Here is a 17,681-nt window from a genome sequence, read left to right as displayed (position 1 = left end):
CACAGGTTACAAACCATCAGAATCAAAGATGATATCAAACCATATACAGGAAACCCAGTTAAAACAAAACTGGAATCTTTATGCAATGATGCACTACATAAAAATGTACAAAATGGGAAAAAAAGAGCACATCATGCAGTCATGATTAATATAAAAATGTTACAGCCATGATAGTAGCCCCTTCAGGCTGTGATGCATAATACACAATAGAAAACACTTGTTTCATAGATGAAAAATTAAGGCAAATACATTTAGCTGTTTTTACATCCTTATCACGAGTTGGAACTTGTGAAGATTGGCCAAAGTAAACAGGTGTGTGTATGATTTTAGAAGATTTAGGACTTGATTTGAGGGCGTTGTCAAATTTAGCTTATTTTCAGTCAGTCTTTGCTTAACTTGATCCATCTCTGGTTCATTTAGGTTCAACTATGTGTTTGACATCAATGCTTTGTTAACAACCAAAGCACTGTGTGGCAAAAAAAATCTAGTGCAAGTACAAATGTTTATCAGGATTTCAATAAGTCTTTATGTGTTGGAGACTTCTTCAATTACTCTGTTCTTCAAAAAAGTCACAGAAGAGCTTTCGGGCCTCCTCGGCATGACTTTGGTCAGTACTGGTGGAGGGAAGTTGCTTGTGGCTGGGCTGAGGGCTCTCTGCCTCGGCCACCTCCACCTGCCACTCCGCCTTGAAGGCGTCCCCGTGGGACTCGCACATGTTGTGCAGAATGCAGCAAGCTAGAATCATGGTGGGCACCACATCCAGTCCGCAGTCGTTCCTCTTGCTCAAACACTGCCAGCGGGCCCTCAGCCTCAGCAGCGCCTCCTCGGAGACACGCAACGCTCGGGCGAGCAGTCGATTGAAGAGCCGCTGTGGCTCGGTCAGTGCTGTGTGGCTGGCCCTCCGGCCCTTTTCCCCAGGATAGGCCTTCATCAGCCAGCTCTGCAGAGGGTAGCAGGCCTCCCCCAGCAGCATATACCTAGACATACCAGACGGCTTTCAGTCAGTTACAGCACACCCTGGGAGACTGGAAATCCTAAGAGGACTCGGAATTGCGGCATTTCAACTGCCAATGCCAATTGTAAACATGCAAATAATTTATTAACAACATTAATTTGTGCATGGAGCAAGGAAGTTTATGGATGAGACAACAGATGAAAATGGGTCTTATCAACCTTGAACTTTTTAAGATATCAGATCACCAGTGGTAGATCTTGGAAATCAGAAAAAAGTGTGCGGCTAAACTAAGAATACAACATGCAACATCTAATATAAAATAACAAATATTATGGACATAATATATATCAGCAGTCTGTGTGTATACTTGTCAGATGGTGTGTATACCGTATGTCAATCCTTCCCACTCCATCATGAAATTGGCTTTTCAATGATGTTGGGCTAATTCTTTGACAACTGTGGAGATTTCCTAGATGGTGTTTATTTGAGCCGAACAGTAGATGCTATTTTAAAGTGGACAAATGACTCCTAACAAACAAGAGGATGGAAATGCGGTATCTTTAATTGCCTGAAAAATGTGACGCTTGCACTGAATTGGATCCTGATCCAACCATGATGTTGACGTTTAACTACCTGAGCGGTTTTCCCATGAAGGTAGGTGGCGGGGCCGGCGACAGTCCACCGTCTGCAGCTGTGGCCCACAGGGATGAGTTCTGGAAGATGTCAGCTGGGTCCGTCCCACCTGGGAAACTGGCACATACGTCCCAGAATTGCCCCCGGCCACTGACGGCCACCTCAAACACCAAAAAGACAGGAACTCAAAATCCGACAGCTAGCGAACATGTATTGTCAGCGGCATATATGGGTGTCCTCTCTACCTGTGACAGCACTGAGAGCCAGCCAGCGGGGTTGGCGTAGTCAGATGCGTTGTTTGACGGGGTGATGATAGCAGTGTGTAGGGTCGATATGGCAGCAACGCAGTGAGGAAAGCCCCATTTGGACAGGAAGAGCTGGGCTGAATCCTCCAGCTCCTGCTCACTGGGGGGCCGCAGGTAGATGGAGCTGAGGAGGGCCACAATGGCGTGACACATGTCCCTGACACACCTGCACACAGTGGACTTCCCCACACCAAACAGGGTGCTGATGGTGCGGTATTCAACGTTCGATGCCAGGCGCCACAGAGCCACTGCTACGCGTTTCTCCACCGGCAGCGCCAGGCGGAAGCTGGTGTCCTGGCGAGCCAGACGAGGCCTCAGCTTGTCACAGAGGTAGAAGAACGTCTCCCTGCTCATACGGAACTTATTCAGCCAATCAGACGGCTGGAATTCCGTCATCACCACGCGCTCCCACCAATCAGTGCTTTGGGTGGTGGTCCATGGACGTGTGCGGATGCGGGCGTTGGAGCGGATACCTCCTGCTATCATCATCTGAGGAGGATCAATAATGAAATAAAGATTTTCTTTAAATTAATTCACGTTTTTATTTCATCCCGCAAGTCACCGTCTTACAAAAGTAAATAAATGGAGAAATGTTTGTTCGAGTTTATTTGACAACAGCAACAAATTCTATCCGATACATTTTTATTAAACTTAAATCCAAATTCTACATCCATAAATATAAATACACTAACTGCTCTGGTTGGTCAAATTAAAAACTATATCTCTATTATTGCATACAGTGGAAATAGAAATTATTGTTATATTTGTTTTTGGAGGGGGAGTTCTCTGGTTCTCCTACTAAAATGACTCACATATATAATTGTGTTTTTATAATCCACAAATACAGTGTTTAGATATTTTAGTGTTGACAATGTAGAATAAAGTACACCTGATATGTTAAGGCAACATAGTCTACAGCAGTATTTATATGCATGGCCGTGATTATGTTGGGATATGAGGGAGGGAGGGACTGACCATGAGCATCCTTCTCTGTCTCTGGAAGAAGTACTGCCGATGTCTGATGCGTCTTTGAATCTCACTGCGCCTCTGAATGTTTGCGTCGTTTAAGTCTCTCCTGCGCTTCAGCAGCATGTAAGTCATCAGGAACATGAAAGACCGCAGCTGCTCCTCTTCCTCCATGTTGACAAGTTCAACCAGGAGGCAGAACGCCAGTTAACATTGAGTTACGAGGATCACAGCGACGTTTATCAAGCGACTCAGGCGCTGATGCAGGCAACGCTGCTGTCATTTCACCTCAAAGCTGTAAACCGGCGTACTTCCGCCTTCTTCCTGTTTATGAACCCGACTATGAACCAGAGTGGTGCTGCCATCTAGCGGCTGAAACGAGGTAGTGGTTGCATTGCTCAAAGTGTGAGACATTTGTCAGATATGTCAAATAAATGAGCCCATTTTATATAATAATGTTTTAATGGTTTTTAGATTGTCTCTATGTAGGCTACTGCCAGAGTGATTTACACTCAAAAGATGTATTTTTGAATAACTACATTTTAACTTTTAGTGAGGATTTGCTTCACATGCTTAAATGCAGTTGAAATATTTTTTCCTTGAGTAGATGTAGTTCTGCTCTGTCTCTTTTAGCTTGACCAAACCCGCAGTCTTTTAATCCTTTTAGGACTATTGCAGAGGAAGAGTTATGGCCTCTTTGGTCCATCCTTGGTGTTTGGACTTTTTCTGAGTCATCGCTCATGCATCAGTGACTCCAGCACAAGGAGAAGAGAATTAAAAGATTTTTTGTTTATTATGGCTCTTATTTTTTTTTGTTTGCCTCCTTCAACTTTGAATTCAATTTGTCAGTGTTTGGAAATATGTGCTGTGAGCACTTTCTCTGCATTCTCTTTAATGGCAGACTCAAGATAAGACTTTCAAATAAATAAAAGACATCAGTGAACATTGCATGTTTATTCCCCCCAAAATGTTTTCTGCTACAATGCCTTCACAGGGATAGCATATATCACTTAAATAATGCAATACAACAAGAGAACAGCGAGTTCCTAATAAACATTCCTCTCAACAAAAAAATAGGATTATTACAAGGATTAGAAATAGATCAGAACAGAGTGTTACTTTCTAATCTGAGCATTTTATGGAAACGGCTGAACAATAATGGAAAACTGTCGAGATCAATGCCGATCTCAAGGAAAACATTTAGTAAGTCCTTTCCACAGCACGGTAGCTGCTCGCTTAGTCACAGCAGATGCTGATTTCTTATCTCTTCCACTTTAATAAGATCAATAAACAAACAATATGTTCTAGTGTACTCCAACATAAATAGGATTTGGGTATATAGTGTCTAGGAGGTAATATCTGTGAGTGTATGTTAGAGGTTAGAGGAGGTACTGTACACAGAAGGTATTTATTTACTATATACTTTAAATTGTGTTACATTCATAAATTATGTGGAAATAGACAAGAAACCTAGGACACAACTTTCACTCGAGTGATAAAAAGTTCTGCCGCTGCGTTCTCAAACTCCTTTGCGTCCATATTACCACCCGGGCCCCGTGTCTGTGCTCCAGCCATGGCCTGACCTAACTTGTCTGGAGAGATCTTAGCACTGGCCTCCAGGTAGCGTAAAGCCTTCACGTTAGCCTCGAGACAGGGATTCACTTTAGTATTCGCATTATCACAGCAGTTTGCCTCGCAGCCTTGGGAAGTCTCCAGGGCTTCCTTTAAGGTCCCCAGCACGGCCAGGCACAGCGCCCGCGAGGCAGGCCCTTCGTCCGGGCAGCACACTTCAGCGTAAAGCCTCTGAGCCTGCCGGATGTAGTCTGAGAAAACTGCACATGTGAGCACACCGTGACGGAAGATGTCATAAGGGACGGCCTCGTGGTCTTGGCAATGGAGGCGTTGGAGGAGTGGGGCGGAGGTGGAGGCAGGGACCCCGCCCTCACTGCACAGGCACTGCAGAGTCTGTGTGTGGAGGCCTCCCTTCACTCCTCCTCCTCCTTCTGTCGGGCTGTCGGTGCAGGAGCCATCAGGGGCCTCAGGAGCCTCACCTGAACGTCTGAGGGGCCCAGTGAGGTTCAAAAGGTCATAAGCCACACGGACATTGTTGCTGAAGGCTGATCTGGGTTTAAAATGAGAGAAGGGAAAGTAAATGAGTGTTTTCTCTGTGGCAGTTAGAAGGAAAAGCTTGTTATTTATCAATGAAATAAGTGAATTCCATGGATCTCAGATATAAATATCTCAAAACATGGTTAAATAGGACCAGTACAGCCTGTATAGCTCTATATCTCTGGAGGCAATTGTGAAAATATGTTCTTTTGTAATTTGGGTGAACTGACCCTGTAATATTTACAGAATAGTTACAGAGGATTTGAGATACCAGATGTGGTGCAACTTTCTAACATGTCATTTATAAAGGGTTTATGTTGGAATGGCTGTATTAATGGCTATTTAATTGTTCATTCATATGCTTTATAGAACCATGAATAAGATCAAATTTATTTGGCTGTTGAGTGACTAATAATTAAGTCTTTAATAGTCGTATAAACGGTGTATCACTTTCTGTCAAGGTTTCTTAAGATAAGTCTGCAGTTGTAAGTTTGAAATAATAGTTAATAAAGGTAATGTGCTCTAGATGGTCTGCAGTTCTTTTACAGAAGATCAGAGGTCAATCAATCTATTGGGGGGGTTGTCTTCCTGATGAGTAATTAAGACAAATCAAGTCCTGAAAGAGGACAAACAGCCACAACCTGGCAACCCTACTGTTGTTCTTATTAAATGGCTCATTGCATAAGCAAATCATTAATCAACCAATAATATGCCATTAGTTACAATAAGCCTAAACCCTGTTGCAGTTTATTATTAGTCCCATTGTCCATCAACAATTTTACGGCACATTGTGCATCATAGAAATGCTGTATTGTGGCACCATTATCATTGTGGCTAGGCCTGCATGTTATTGACATGGTACTGTGAGTTATTCTAAAACACCCAGGGCTATAATAATCATACATTGATCAAATCCTTTAGATATATCAATATGTAATATATATATATAATATTATATATATTATAATATACAAGTAACAGCTGATTAATGTAAGTGTCTAGGTACAGTGAGAGGACATAATGAGGGTTTGATCACAGGCTCCATTATAATAATAGTCGGTTCAAAGGGCACAAGTCATGTCAAAGGGGTCTGGTTTAGGACCGTATATCTCTGAAATGTGTCCAGACCTCTGGGAATGGTGCGCCAGCCTCAGGTGCCACAGCGCCCGGTTGAGATGCTGCTGCTCCTGCGCGCCTGAGCTCAGCGGGCCGTTGTTCAAATGATCCCCGTCGCTGCCTCCAGCTGTGCCGGTCTCTGACTCGGAGGCGAGGTTGCAGAAGTGGTCGGCGAGGAACCCGATGGGATCGTCCGACCTGGCCTCCACCATCTTCAGGATGGCTCCGCGGAGCAGCTCTCCCACTCCAGCCTGCGACAGAAACTCCCTGTCGCTGTCCGATTTGGTGGCTTTGCCCTCGGGCATCCCTGGAGGAGTAGCCCCGGACCGGCGCTTCTCCTTGTCCGCCATAGCTGATGACGTCCCGTGTCGCAGCAACGGCAGCGGAAGTGATTCAATACCGGTCGGGAGAGACAGGAAACGGTTTATGTAGGTCTAATGTTTATTCATCCATATGGCTAGAAAATGTGGCAAAAATCATCGGATGATTTACAAAAAGCCATCCGATGATTTAAAACAGCTGAAAGCCCCCAAACACAAAAGACGTGTCTCCACAAAATCAGTCCGCTCTGTCGTGCTGGTTGCTGGGGACGCTGTCTGACGTGTGCGCGTGCGTCAAGTAGTCCGTGAAAGGGATTCTGATACCTGGGCCCTCACTCTGTGAAATGTCTCCAGTTGTTTTTGTTTGTTGCTGAAATAGCCTGCTATCTGGCCACGATTTTACTGTGAAGTGTTACGCATTGATTTAAGCATATGGAATAAGCACAAAACTGAAATAAAATGTGTTGTGGTGGTACAAAGCCTACTCTCCAACACTTCTGGAGCAATTTGCTGCTTTCACCTGTTGGTAATCCAGCCTTATCCCACTCACCTGAAACCCAAATGGATATATATATATATATTTTTTTTTTTAATAAATACTAGCGCAGGTACAATAGGCCACCCAAGATTCATAAAACCATTCTAATACTTTTTTGATATCTTACTTTCAGGATGAGATAGAAGCTATAGCCAGCTTGACAGTTTTTGATACTCAGTGCTGAAAGACACAATTTAGTCAAACACACACCCATAGTGTCCAGTTTATGGGTTAGTTAGAGTCCTCTCACTGATATCTGCTATTGATTAAAATGGCATTGGTCTTATATGTTCTTGTTTATGATCACCATGTTTTATATGGTGTCATGTACTTGCTTTTGCAACAATAGCTATTTACCTTTCAGGCAAATAATGCTCATTTTAATTTTGATAGATGGCTTAATGGGAGCAGAGGGGAGTTAAAAAAGACAAACACAAATCCATCATATATGTTCGGTCCAAACAAGGTTTATTGTATATTCAAAACCCAGGTTACTATGAAGTCTTCATCCCCATTTTCTCTTTCAGCCTCAAACCAAAACACAAGGCAGTGATAAACAATAACACAACTAATGTGAAGAAGATACCTACCACTCATTCATCAAACAACAAACAAAGCATTTAACAGTTAAATACAGCTGCACCACATGTGCTTATTTAATATTGACCTATTTCCAGTAACTGTACAACAGTGTTTTACATGTGCATTGCTCACAAAAGACTAGTTGAATAACAATACTAGCACAAAAACAAGATTGAACTTATTTAAATTCAATACATGGCTGATTCTAGATATAAAAAAACATTTGAAAATTGCCTGCTTTGACCAACGCTACGCTTTGTGGAGATTAGTGTAGTTTATGGACCTCTGTTGATGCTCAGTAACTAAAGAGGCCAACGACATGTATGATATGCAAGTGTTGAAGCATCACACTCTTTTTTTAATAGGACAAGACTTACTGAACTCCTATGATTTTTAAATGTTAAATTTACTCTGCAAAACAGTGTTTTTTTTTTCCAATGATAGATTAATGAGATCTTTCAGGTATCAAGTTTACTGTTGCGTAAAGTTAAAGTTCCACCTTGGGCTGTTGTGTTGCGTTTCAATCATAATGCATAAGTTGCATCGTCGACATGGATGCCATTTGTTAAAGGTATATGGCTCCCGTTGGTGAGGGAACTCATTTTCAAAGCAGCCCCACTGCCATCGACGTAGGTTGGATGTGGAGGCAGGAAGTCTCTCTGCAGCTTGTGCTCCAGCAGCATATGGCTCTGAGGAGGAAGGCCGAGGCACGCTCTGAAAAAGAAAAAGGAAGGAGACTGTTGTCAACTTCTGCCACTAATGACACACCTGCATGTAAGCCTTGAAAAGTCCTTCAAATTACAATTCTTCCGTTGAATGTGCATTCTTTGGGGAAAGTGTGTGGTAAACTAGGTTAAGAAACCTAAGCCTTGTCCCCCACCTCATGACGTTTTCTATGCAGGCCCTCTGGCGGAAGAAGGCATTGATGACCGGTGCCCCAGGTGGGACCAGGGGGGCCTTGCAGAGGAAGGAGAGCAGTGCTAAGACACTGTGGAAGGACTGGAAGTCCTCCTCCCCCTGGGGTCGGATAGCAATGCGCTGACAAAGCTCTGTCAGGATCACCAGGTCCAGGATGATTGGGGTGGCTAGCAGAGAGTCCTGTTGCAAAGACAGAAAGATGAGAATGGTGTTATAGAGTGAGAAGGGTATGGCCAACCCACATTCATTAATGCATGGAAAACACAATGCACTTCCATGTCCATGCAGGAATCGTATTTATACAATACCAGTGTCTTTTTCTAATACTACCACTAGGAGTCGCCAAATCAAAACTTTTCAAATTCTACACATGAAAGGCTTTTAATGCAAACTATCTTGATGCAGAAAATTGTAGCTTTTTTTATTAGAGTAATATATTGTGTATAAAAATTGCAGAATCCAGGAGGAAAAGCTGCAGTCTGCCAGATAACCAGAATAGATGTTATTTCATGTGTAGGAATGGTGGTGGACTTGAGCAGCTAGGCCAGTGAAACATGAAACAACTACGTCAATGACCTGAAGAAGTCTCTTTAAATTAGCCTCTACATTTGTTAAGAAGGATTAATAGTAAGCTCTGGCACTCTCGAGCCGCTTCCTCCACCACTACTACCGGCAGATGAAGAAGAATAGATCTGAACGTTGTGTTTAACAAGCAATTAGCAGTCTGGACTCTGGAAATAGTTCTAATATGCTAGATTTGCCTTTTTCAGCCGCACGTTTCACAGAAATAGATGTAGTGACCACTGACCTCACAGGTGTTGTGCAGAGCGATAGTATTGGTCCCTCCCATCATGATTTCAGAAGTGTATTCATCCATGGCCCGCTTGCTGTCTCCCAAACACGGAACATACTTAATCACGACCTGAAATGACGACACAGAGACAGTTTCAAACATCTGACAAGTTGTTGTCAGTAAACATCAATGTGTAGCTCATCATCCGTCTGTGTGCGAGTCACTCACACAGTGGTCAGGTTTTTCTCCAGGCTGGTACAATATGGAGTTTGACTTGACCATGTCATCCACCACGTTGCTCTTGGAGATCTCTTTAGAGCTAAACTGCTGAGGAGCCGACAGGTTCTTCCCATCGTTGTTGCCAAGATGATTGTAGCTGACGATGGCGGTCGGCTGTCGAGTAAACTTATTCAATCATTGTATCACGGCATTTTTTTTTTTCCTTGACTGTTTTTATACAGGTTTATAGTGGCTTACTCTACTGTCAGAAGTACATAGAATATAAAAACATGTTAATGTCATCATATATAAAGGCTTTGCTCGTTTGTTCCTATAATGTTGGGATAGCAGTTTGGCTGAAGTATTTTCGCCCCGGTGAGACATACCTTGAATCCAGTGTTTTAATCATTGCTCTGAGCCCGTCTTTCTCGACTGTCTGTAGCGGGACCATGTCCTTGCACAGATGGATCGTTATTGCGTTCGTAATGTCGCTGCACCGCTTGCTTTTCTTGTCATATGCTGCCTCGAGCGAATGACTCTTCAAGCGATGTCTGACCCACTCGCGTTAACGTTACTGGTTGACGGCCTCGAATCCGACGGCCGTCATCACACTCTTGATATTCCAACACATGTTTTCTGCTGAGGCGATGGAGTAAGTTGCTCGTGTTGCCATCAGCTGCAACAGCAGTGGCTGGACAAACTCGCAAAACATCGAATTTTTTAAAACCAAAACACTTCCAAACAGCAGACCCAGCTCCTCTCTTGGGCACAGACTATCGGTGCATCTCCGGTCTGTCTGTGTTCATCCTGCATCGCTCTGTTCTCTAATGTAACGTTTATGTAGACACGGAGCCTCTCCCAGCTGTTAGCAGACTGTTGTGCTAGTGGGCTAGTGAGCGAGCTGTACCCAGCATGCCGTTCGGCGGTGAAATTTTATAAATGTACAATTATTAGTGTTACAATTTATTTATTTGTCACAAACTGTTGTGTCGTGGTGTTTTACCCTGTTAGTTGAGGGTTATTAATTGTTGCGTTTAGGGCTGCAACTAACGATTATTTTAATAATCGATTAATCTGGCGATTATTTTTTTCGATTAATCGATGAATCGGATATTAATGGGCCAAAAAAGGCGAGTGAATAAAAACGTGTCTTTAGTCTTGCAAACTATACCACCCCTGCTTTACTACTGTTATTAACGAGCTAACGCTAACTCGTCATGCTTGTCAAGCTGGATAACGAGTAAACACCAGCACCAGAAGCGCTACTGGAGGGACGTTACGTTCCTCACTTCAAAACGGAACAAAAGTAGGCTTCTGTAGTGACTTACCCTGCTGTTGAACCCCTTCCTCCTCATCAACGACTCCAACATGTTTACGTTGTTGAATCAGGAAATACGGTAGCCGTCTGTGTTCACCCAGAGCTCTACCATACCTCATATCAACAGAGACCGGACCAAACTATGTGTATAAATGTGTGTGTGTAAACCATATGGTACAAACAATGAATAGACGCTGCCGCATTTACGTCTACATGACGTTATTCTGAGTGTCGGTGGAGCTGCTACAATGTTAGCTTAGCCTAGCACCGATCCATCAGAGCTCCATTGAGAAGACAAGTAGCCTACAAATCGTCATCATTACGTAGTTATTTCAGAGTCCCTTTTTATCGGTTTATTGCCGTTAAATCACAGCCAAATCAGTTCATTTTGTGTTCATACAGCTGTAGTAAACAGCGAAGTGTGGCTTGCTAGACACAGTGAATACACTTCGATATAATCCACAGAGCTCCTCTGGACAATGTTATGAACCAGACATGACGGCGTTTAGTTTCCCGGGATATCTGTGACTTCCACAACAGGTACTAAGCAGAAATAGAGGTTATTTTTTCCATGGTTAATGGCGGACAGTTGAACGGATTTCAGGGCGATAAGCCCCGCCCCCTCACCGGCGTCCAGCGCGAATGAACACAAATAGTCTCCGGCGAGACCTGTGAACACGGCATTAGGTCGTACTGATTTCTCTGCCTCCGCCATGTGTTTCAGAACAACGTTACGGGTCTCTCCGATGGTCTTTCCTCTACCTCCGCTCTTTTTTATTTTTATTTTTCATACTCAAACATCTCCGCGACTTATTGAGTGGCGTAATAATCGCGCGACACACCGAATCGACAATGAAATTCGTTACCAACTCTTTTAATAATCGATTTTTATCGATTTTATCGATTCTTTGTTGCAGCCCTAGTTGTGTTATAAAGTTATAACCATGATTAGAGGTCCCTCTCAATACAGTTAACCCAACTAGCTCCGACTGTAGCGCTCCTACAATATATTTTGCCACCTGTTAAAGAGTGACAGCAGTTGTATGGGGTATGACGGTGTGTGAAAAATTCATATCATACGGGAAATTAAAACCGGTATACCGAACCGGTATACCGCCCAGCACTAAATTTGAAGTTGTCATATTTTCTGGTAGGACTATTGTTGCTCTTCCTCTTTTTTTCCCCCGGTTATGTTAAATCCTTATACGAACCAAGGGTTTACGTTTAGAGGCAGACACTGCCACACTCTTATAGTCAGTATAAGTGATGATTAAGAGGGATTATTTTGAGTCTATACTTTTTTTTTTTTTTTAGTAAAATAATCCTAATTCTGCCTATAAGATATTTGATCCCTATAAGTGTAAAAAGCAGTGGTTTATGAGACCAGTATCATTTGAACCAGTTAAGGACAATAGATGATAATTTCAAACATTAATGGATTCCCACTTTAATTCTTGTCTTAGATTTCAGTGTTCTTAGCTTTTCTAGTATACTATAACCATGTTAGTAGTGATTCAGTGTGGTTAGTAACAGACCGGTAACTATCTATCGGTGTGTCCATTTTCTCACCTTGATACCCGAGCTGACCAGGAAGTCCACCAGCACCGACTTAATCTTGGTCTGACCGGATTTGAAGTCATCTCCTCCGATGAACACCCCATGCTGCACGGCCAGCTCTACGGCCCCCGGTACAAAGGTGTTCTGCGGAGAACCGTTGATGAAGGCACAACCCTCCAGTATGCTGGCCACTGCAAACAGAGTGGAGGGAGAGACCTCTGCTGCTCCATCCTAATGGATGTAGTAAAAAGATTATAACCGTTGCTGAGTGCATCATCATATTCCAGCATGACTCACATTTCCCGAGACCCTCTTTAGCTGTTTGCTGAAGATCACAAGTCTGTGAAATAGACTATTGCTGAAGACAGGAGATAAAATATAAACTCACCCATGAGGGGAAAATCATAATTTTCTTCCCCTGATCTGATATAAAAAGGAATAGCTGACTCATTATGGAAATTCATCTACAAATCCACAGTGAAGTGTTAGGAGAGCTAATCTTCTCATCCTCTAAGCTTTATGAATCTCTAAATGGATGGAGGATTACTGTTTGGTCCTTGGCATTAGGAGGAAATTAAAGTCGAAGTCATGACTACTGGCCGCCATCACAGTTTAGGATGGTTTGTAGGACAATTAAAAGTTAATTATCATACTGGGTCTCTACTGAAACCAGGATTTGTGTCTTGAGAGCTTGCATTTTAAAGCCATGTTTCACAAATCTGGAAGTTTTCCAACCAAACTCTGTTCTCGGCTCTCACCTGGATTGCAGCAAGCAGGTTCTTTGCCTTGTCATTGACCCCTGGTATGATATCAGAGAAGCGCTCGGTGTTGGCGGTCCACAGAACAATGACTTTGTCCACACCACTCGACTGATGGAAGCCCCTTATGTCAGCTCTTATGTGCTTCACCTGGAAGACCATTTACTCTTTTAAGTCAGATTAAAATGACACATGAAGCAAAATGAATTCGAAGTGAAATACACATATTACATTACAGTCATTTAGCTGACGCTTTTATCCAAAGCGACTTACAATCAGATTCTATCACAACGTAGGCAGAGCTACGGGAGCAATTTGGGGTTAAGTGTCTTGCTCAAGGACACATCGACATGCAACTAGCGGAGCCGGGGATCGAACCGCCGATCCTCTGATTGAAGGACGGCCCTGCTCTCCACTTAGCCACAGTCGCCCGTCTATGGATATATGGAGCAGAGACTCCGGCTCTCTTAAACCTGCTGCTCAGGAGACCAAGCGTTACCTGCTCCGCCATGCTTCCAGTGAGGACGTTGTCCGCCCGACTCTCTTGGTTTGCAGCGATGAATTCTGGGATGTAGATGGACGGTCTGGGTTTCATGCGGCTCAACTGTGGCCGCAGCTGCTCTTGCAACGACCACTCGAGCACCTGAGCTCTCTCCATCGCTCTGCCAAGATCCATTGAAGAGATATCCCAGCCTAAAACACAAATATATATATAAATATATATATAAATCATTTTCCAGAAAAGGGCAGAGGCTGACCTATGTGGGTCAACACTTTCATCTTATAATAGACTACAGCAGCTCTATAAACAGCTTGCCTGTTAAAGCTCTTCCCTTATGAAATGTCAGACTAGACTGCATTAGAAGACACCATACTGGAGCACATCTCTGACCATCTTCACCTCATGGAGAGGCTCTCCTTGAAGCTGCCCTGGGGTCAGATTAACAGCTCACTTGCTCTATTATATTACACACACTTCTCCGTTTCTGTATCAGAAGTTAGGGTTCAAGCAAAGTATCTACAACTGTCCGTACCGTCAAAGACTATGTCATTGGGGTGCACCATGGGTAGGAGGTCACAGATGGGCACATTGACCTCGCCCTCGGGTCCTGAACCCAGACAAGCAGTAGACGCCTGCAGGAGGGAGCCAAAGTAGTTTGCTTTCTGCAGAATGTGGGAGAAAGAAAAGAAGAGAAAAACACAGATTTCATTCCCTCTACAGACGTCTTTTCTAGTGGGTTCAAGACTTATTATAACTGAATTAAATCCTTTGAACCAGAGAAAAATGTCAGAAATGGAAATCACGGGAAGCAGCTCATAGAGGTAACAATGTATGCCCATATAAGGGGATATCCCCGAGACCAGAGTTAGTTAAGCCCTTCTTAACACTCTACTGAACAGGTCAGCATAACCAGCTTATAATGAGTCTTACCACTGTATCGGGGAAATGTAGTAGGCTACATTTATAAAATAGGACAAGAAGGTTCTCTATTTGCTCCCTAGTGGCAGCCTAAGGCCATTATAGTCTGGTAGTAAAGAGATCATTCACCATCTAGAACCTTTTTTGAGAAAGAAGAATCATTGTAGTGTTTGCATGTTTTAGCCGTAAAACTACCAATGTATGCTTGACACAAGGGATGGCCATTTTCCAAGCAGGCGACAAAATCAACTTACAGAAGGTTGTTTGAGTCGGTTAGATTTGTTACCGTCAACGTGAAGTTATACAAGTTTTTAATGTAAAATACACTAAATTTCAAGTCCATCCCAGTTGTTTTTCTGCACTATACTGAAATTAATGTAAACTGTGAGAAATCTATGTTTAAAAGCACTCCTAGTGGTGGATATTATGTCACAATAAGTTTACTTGTAGAAGTTTTAAACCAAAAAGTATAGTCATTGAATGTATTAAGTGTCTGTGAGAGAAGAGTTTCCAGGTCACGACCACATAAGGTAATGAGTGCAGTCTGTGCCAAGAGCGGGGGATGGTGAACGCTAGCTGCAAAGAGGGGTGTCGTACCAGACCAAGGGGTCATAGGCCAGGAGGAGCTTATCGGGTTTCAGCTGATTGATGTGGTGAAGAATGTGAAACATGAGACTTTTCAGTGGCCCAATCCCAATGTCCCCCTCCTTACGGACTCACGGACTTTGAGGCGCGCTCCGCGAAGTCCGTGAGGGTTTAGGCATGTCCCACTGTCAAATCGTCAAGTGTTTGAGGGCTCTCTTGCAGACATTTTGAGCCCTTTATGAACCCTTTCCGTAAGTCAGCATGGTATGCCGACTTAGCCTAAGGGAATTACCCACAAATCATTGCAATGTGACGTTAAACACGGGGTAACCAGTGGACGCATGGAGACGTAAAAAAAAAAAAAGGTAAACAAAGAGGACGGAGCACGTGTGTTCAGCCCGTCTTATTATTCTGGATTCTGGACATAACAAAACCAGCGGCTGACTCACTGTCTGTATGTGTACAGGCGCGTTTGTGTCACTCACCTTCACTCCAGTCTTGGTTGTCCAGGTGAGATCCAGCTTGTTGGCCAGTACAGCTGCCGTCACTGTGGTCCCGTTGTTGCCTCCCCAGCCCACCAGCATCACACCCAGCTTGGGCACATTTCTCTCTGTGCGAAATGTCATCTCGGTGGTGCGGGGGGTCACCTGTTCCCCAATAAGGAGCAGAATTAGAGGGACACTGTACAAATGACACACCCAGATGCATATACTGTACACACAGAAATGTCAGAAAGGTCCACGTACTGTTATTTTGTTCCCATCTCTGTGAACTGATGTGGTCTCGTAGGGATACTGAGACACAATGTGTGTATCTGTGTACTTCACATTAGGGCTGTTGATTTGAACGTTGACAGACATGGCTGCAGTCTGCGAAGAGAGAAACAAAGAACACATTAAATGAAGGTAGGGAAACGGTCTTGAGCTATGTGGTATGACACATACTCCATACCAATGTCAACACTCACCCAATCACTGACTTTGAGGCACGTGATAAAAGTAAATGGTTTTAGTTTTATCAAGGTAACGTGATATGTTGCCGCAAAGTGCTGTCCCATATACAGTTACACAATTCCAAGCACTTCCTTGGATTGAGAGACGTCACAACTAACTACAACATACATCAGCTTCCGGCCATGTTAACAATAGCCCGCCCTGCTCTGCCTGTCACTGGCTCCCCGTGATACATGTCTAAACCTAACCAATTCAAGTAAAGAAGGTAACAAGCAATAGCCAATCAGAGACAGAGTAAGGCGGGTCACAGCATGTTTCCTGATTTAGCTATCCCGGCATGAACAAGTATGAGACAGCGAGTGCGACTATAGGCAGTGGCAAGCATGTGGCAAGCGTCAGTCAGGTGTCACAACAGTGGCAAGCGAGCGGCACTCATTCGGAGCCACATTACCTGAGAACACCCATTGTTGTTACGATTGGATTTTCTGCACACACAAAAATTACTTTGAACTTTATTGCATCAAAAAATCCACAGACTAATGGAAGAGTTGATTATTGCTGTGTACACGGATAAATATTAAATCGCATGTAGTCAACTATTGTTGCTAACATACTCCCATCGGCCCACGTTTATTTATTTATAAGAAGCTATGCAGAGCTTGCAGCAGAAGCAAAGCAGCACAGCTAGAACACAAAAACAAACTGTCCAGTGGAAGTGGAATGCAGAGGATTTGTGGCTTCTTCGAAAGAGCTGGGAAGTCACGGTCCGGCTCTGCGGCAGACCATCATGGCAATCTCAGAGGCAGCTGAAAGAAGCAGCCAGTGGATTTGGATCAAGCGGAATGACCCATGCTGGGCTCCAAATATGTCAGCATAACCCACTTGAGAATCCCCACCTGTTAACCAGTCTCAATGTTGTCAATTTCGAGGCAGTTGGGCACGGCACACAAGCAGAGGGCTGATCATCCCGCAGCTGGCCACCCTTGGTGAGGGTGTATAGTGTTGAAAGGCCGAAACACTCAATGACACAATTGAACATTACTGATGTGTTCTGGGCTCAACTGTCCCAAAATTCTACAACCTAAACCAAACCAAGATACACCCCACACAAGCCGAAAACCCACACTTGTCGATCGTCAACCACTCAAAACAAGGTTAATTTCCTGGAAGTGTCCACCACCTTGGCACAAAGGACAGACAAACATGTCCTGTGTTTCTTGATTCCATTTTTCCATGTTACCCTGGTATGTGCTTGCATCATAGACTAACAGTTTTCTTGCATACGGTCATTCTATTGCCTCGACTTTTATTTACTTCCGGACTACCTCCCTTGCTTTGTGTCGTTCTTCAAAAGGAAAAACAAATAAACCCTAAAACAGACTATCAAAACGTACACAGACCAGGGGGGCACTCCTCCTCTGACTACTATTGGCACTGGCAGCTTGTGTCACCTACACATAAGCAGAGGAAGAGTGAAGATATTTTCAGACATGTAATTTTGGATTGGACTTTTTAAAACGTGTGTGTGTGTGTGTGTGTGTGTGTGTGTGTGTGTGTATATATATATATATACACACATACATACATACATACACACACACACACACATACACATATATATATATATACATACACA

The 17,681-nt window shown here is 43.5% G+C and overlaps 3 protein-coding genes across 5 annotated transcripts; all 3 read right to left on the bottom strand.

Annotated features, from left to right (window-relative positions):
* Positions 1-44: 44 nt before the first annotated feature.
* LOC116383870 (protein ALP1-like) lies at positions 45-3,208 on the bottom strand. The gene is made up of 4 exons (XM_031848040.1): positions 2,869-3,208; positions 1,834-2,382; positions 1,589-1,749; positions 45-977 (listed from the first exon to the last, which is right to left on the bottom strand). The coding sequence occupies exons 1-4, from the start codon at positions 3,031-3,033 to the stop codon at positions 545-547; spliced, it is 1,308 nt and encodes a 435-aa protein (XP_031703900.1). The 5' UTR covers positions 3,034-3,208; the 3' UTR covers positions 45-544.
* Positions 3,209-3,820: 612 nt separating this feature from the next.
* On the bottom strand, positions 3,821-6,454 carry tpgs1 (tubulin polyglutamylase complex subunit 1). The gene is made up of 2 exons (XM_031848059.1): positions 6,097-6,454; positions 3,821-4,981 (listed from the first exon to the last, which is right to left on the bottom strand). Exons 1-2 carry the CDS (start codon positions 6,432-6,434, stop codon positions 4,330-4,332), a joined length of 990 nt encoding a protein of 329 aa, XP_031703919.1. The 5' UTR covers positions 6,435-6,454; the 3' UTR covers positions 3,821-4,329.
* A 933-nt stretch (positions 6,455-7,387) lies between these two features.
* Positions 7,388-17,522, bottom strand: LOC116383861 (inositol-3-phosphate synthase 1-A). 3 transcript variants are annotated; one of them, XM_031848025.1, is made up of 11 exons: positions 16,497-17,522; positions 15,839-15,961; positions 15,578-15,739; positions 14,122-14,251; positions 13,587-13,780; positions 13,088-13,237; positions 12,342-12,560; positions 9,464-9,628; positions 9,251-9,364; positions 8,405-8,622; positions 7,388-8,238 (listed from the first exon to the last, which is right to left on the bottom strand). In XM_031848025.1, exons 2-11 carry the CDS (start codon positions 15,950-15,952, stop codon positions 8,049-8,051), a joined length of 1,656 nt encoding a protein of 551 aa, XP_031703885.1. In that variant the 5' UTR covers positions 15,953-15,961; positions 16,497-17,522; the 3' UTR covers positions 7,388-8,048. The 3 variants fall into 3 exon arrangements, with proteins under 3 accessions (XP_031703885.1, XP_031703884.1, XP_031703883.1); XM_031848024.1 differs by having other exon boundaries at positions 15,839-16,851; positions 16,942-17,522; XM_031848023.1 differs by having other exon boundaries at positions 15,839-17,522.
* Between the last annotated feature and the right edge of the window lie 159 nt (positions 17,523-17,681).

Source organism: Anarrhichthys ocellatus, unplaced genomic scaffold, assembly GCF_004355925.1.
Source record: "Anarrhichthys ocellatus isolate YVR2014 unplaced genomic scaffold, GSC_Weel_1.0 scaffold7, whole genome shotgun sequence".
Taxonomy (NCBI): Eukaryota; Metazoa; Chordata; class Actinopteri; order Perciformes; family Anarhichadidae; genus Anarrhichthys; species Anarrhichthys ocellatus.
Note: the sequence above shows the minus strand (reverse complement) of the source record. Positions and strands in the feature narration are given on the sequence as shown.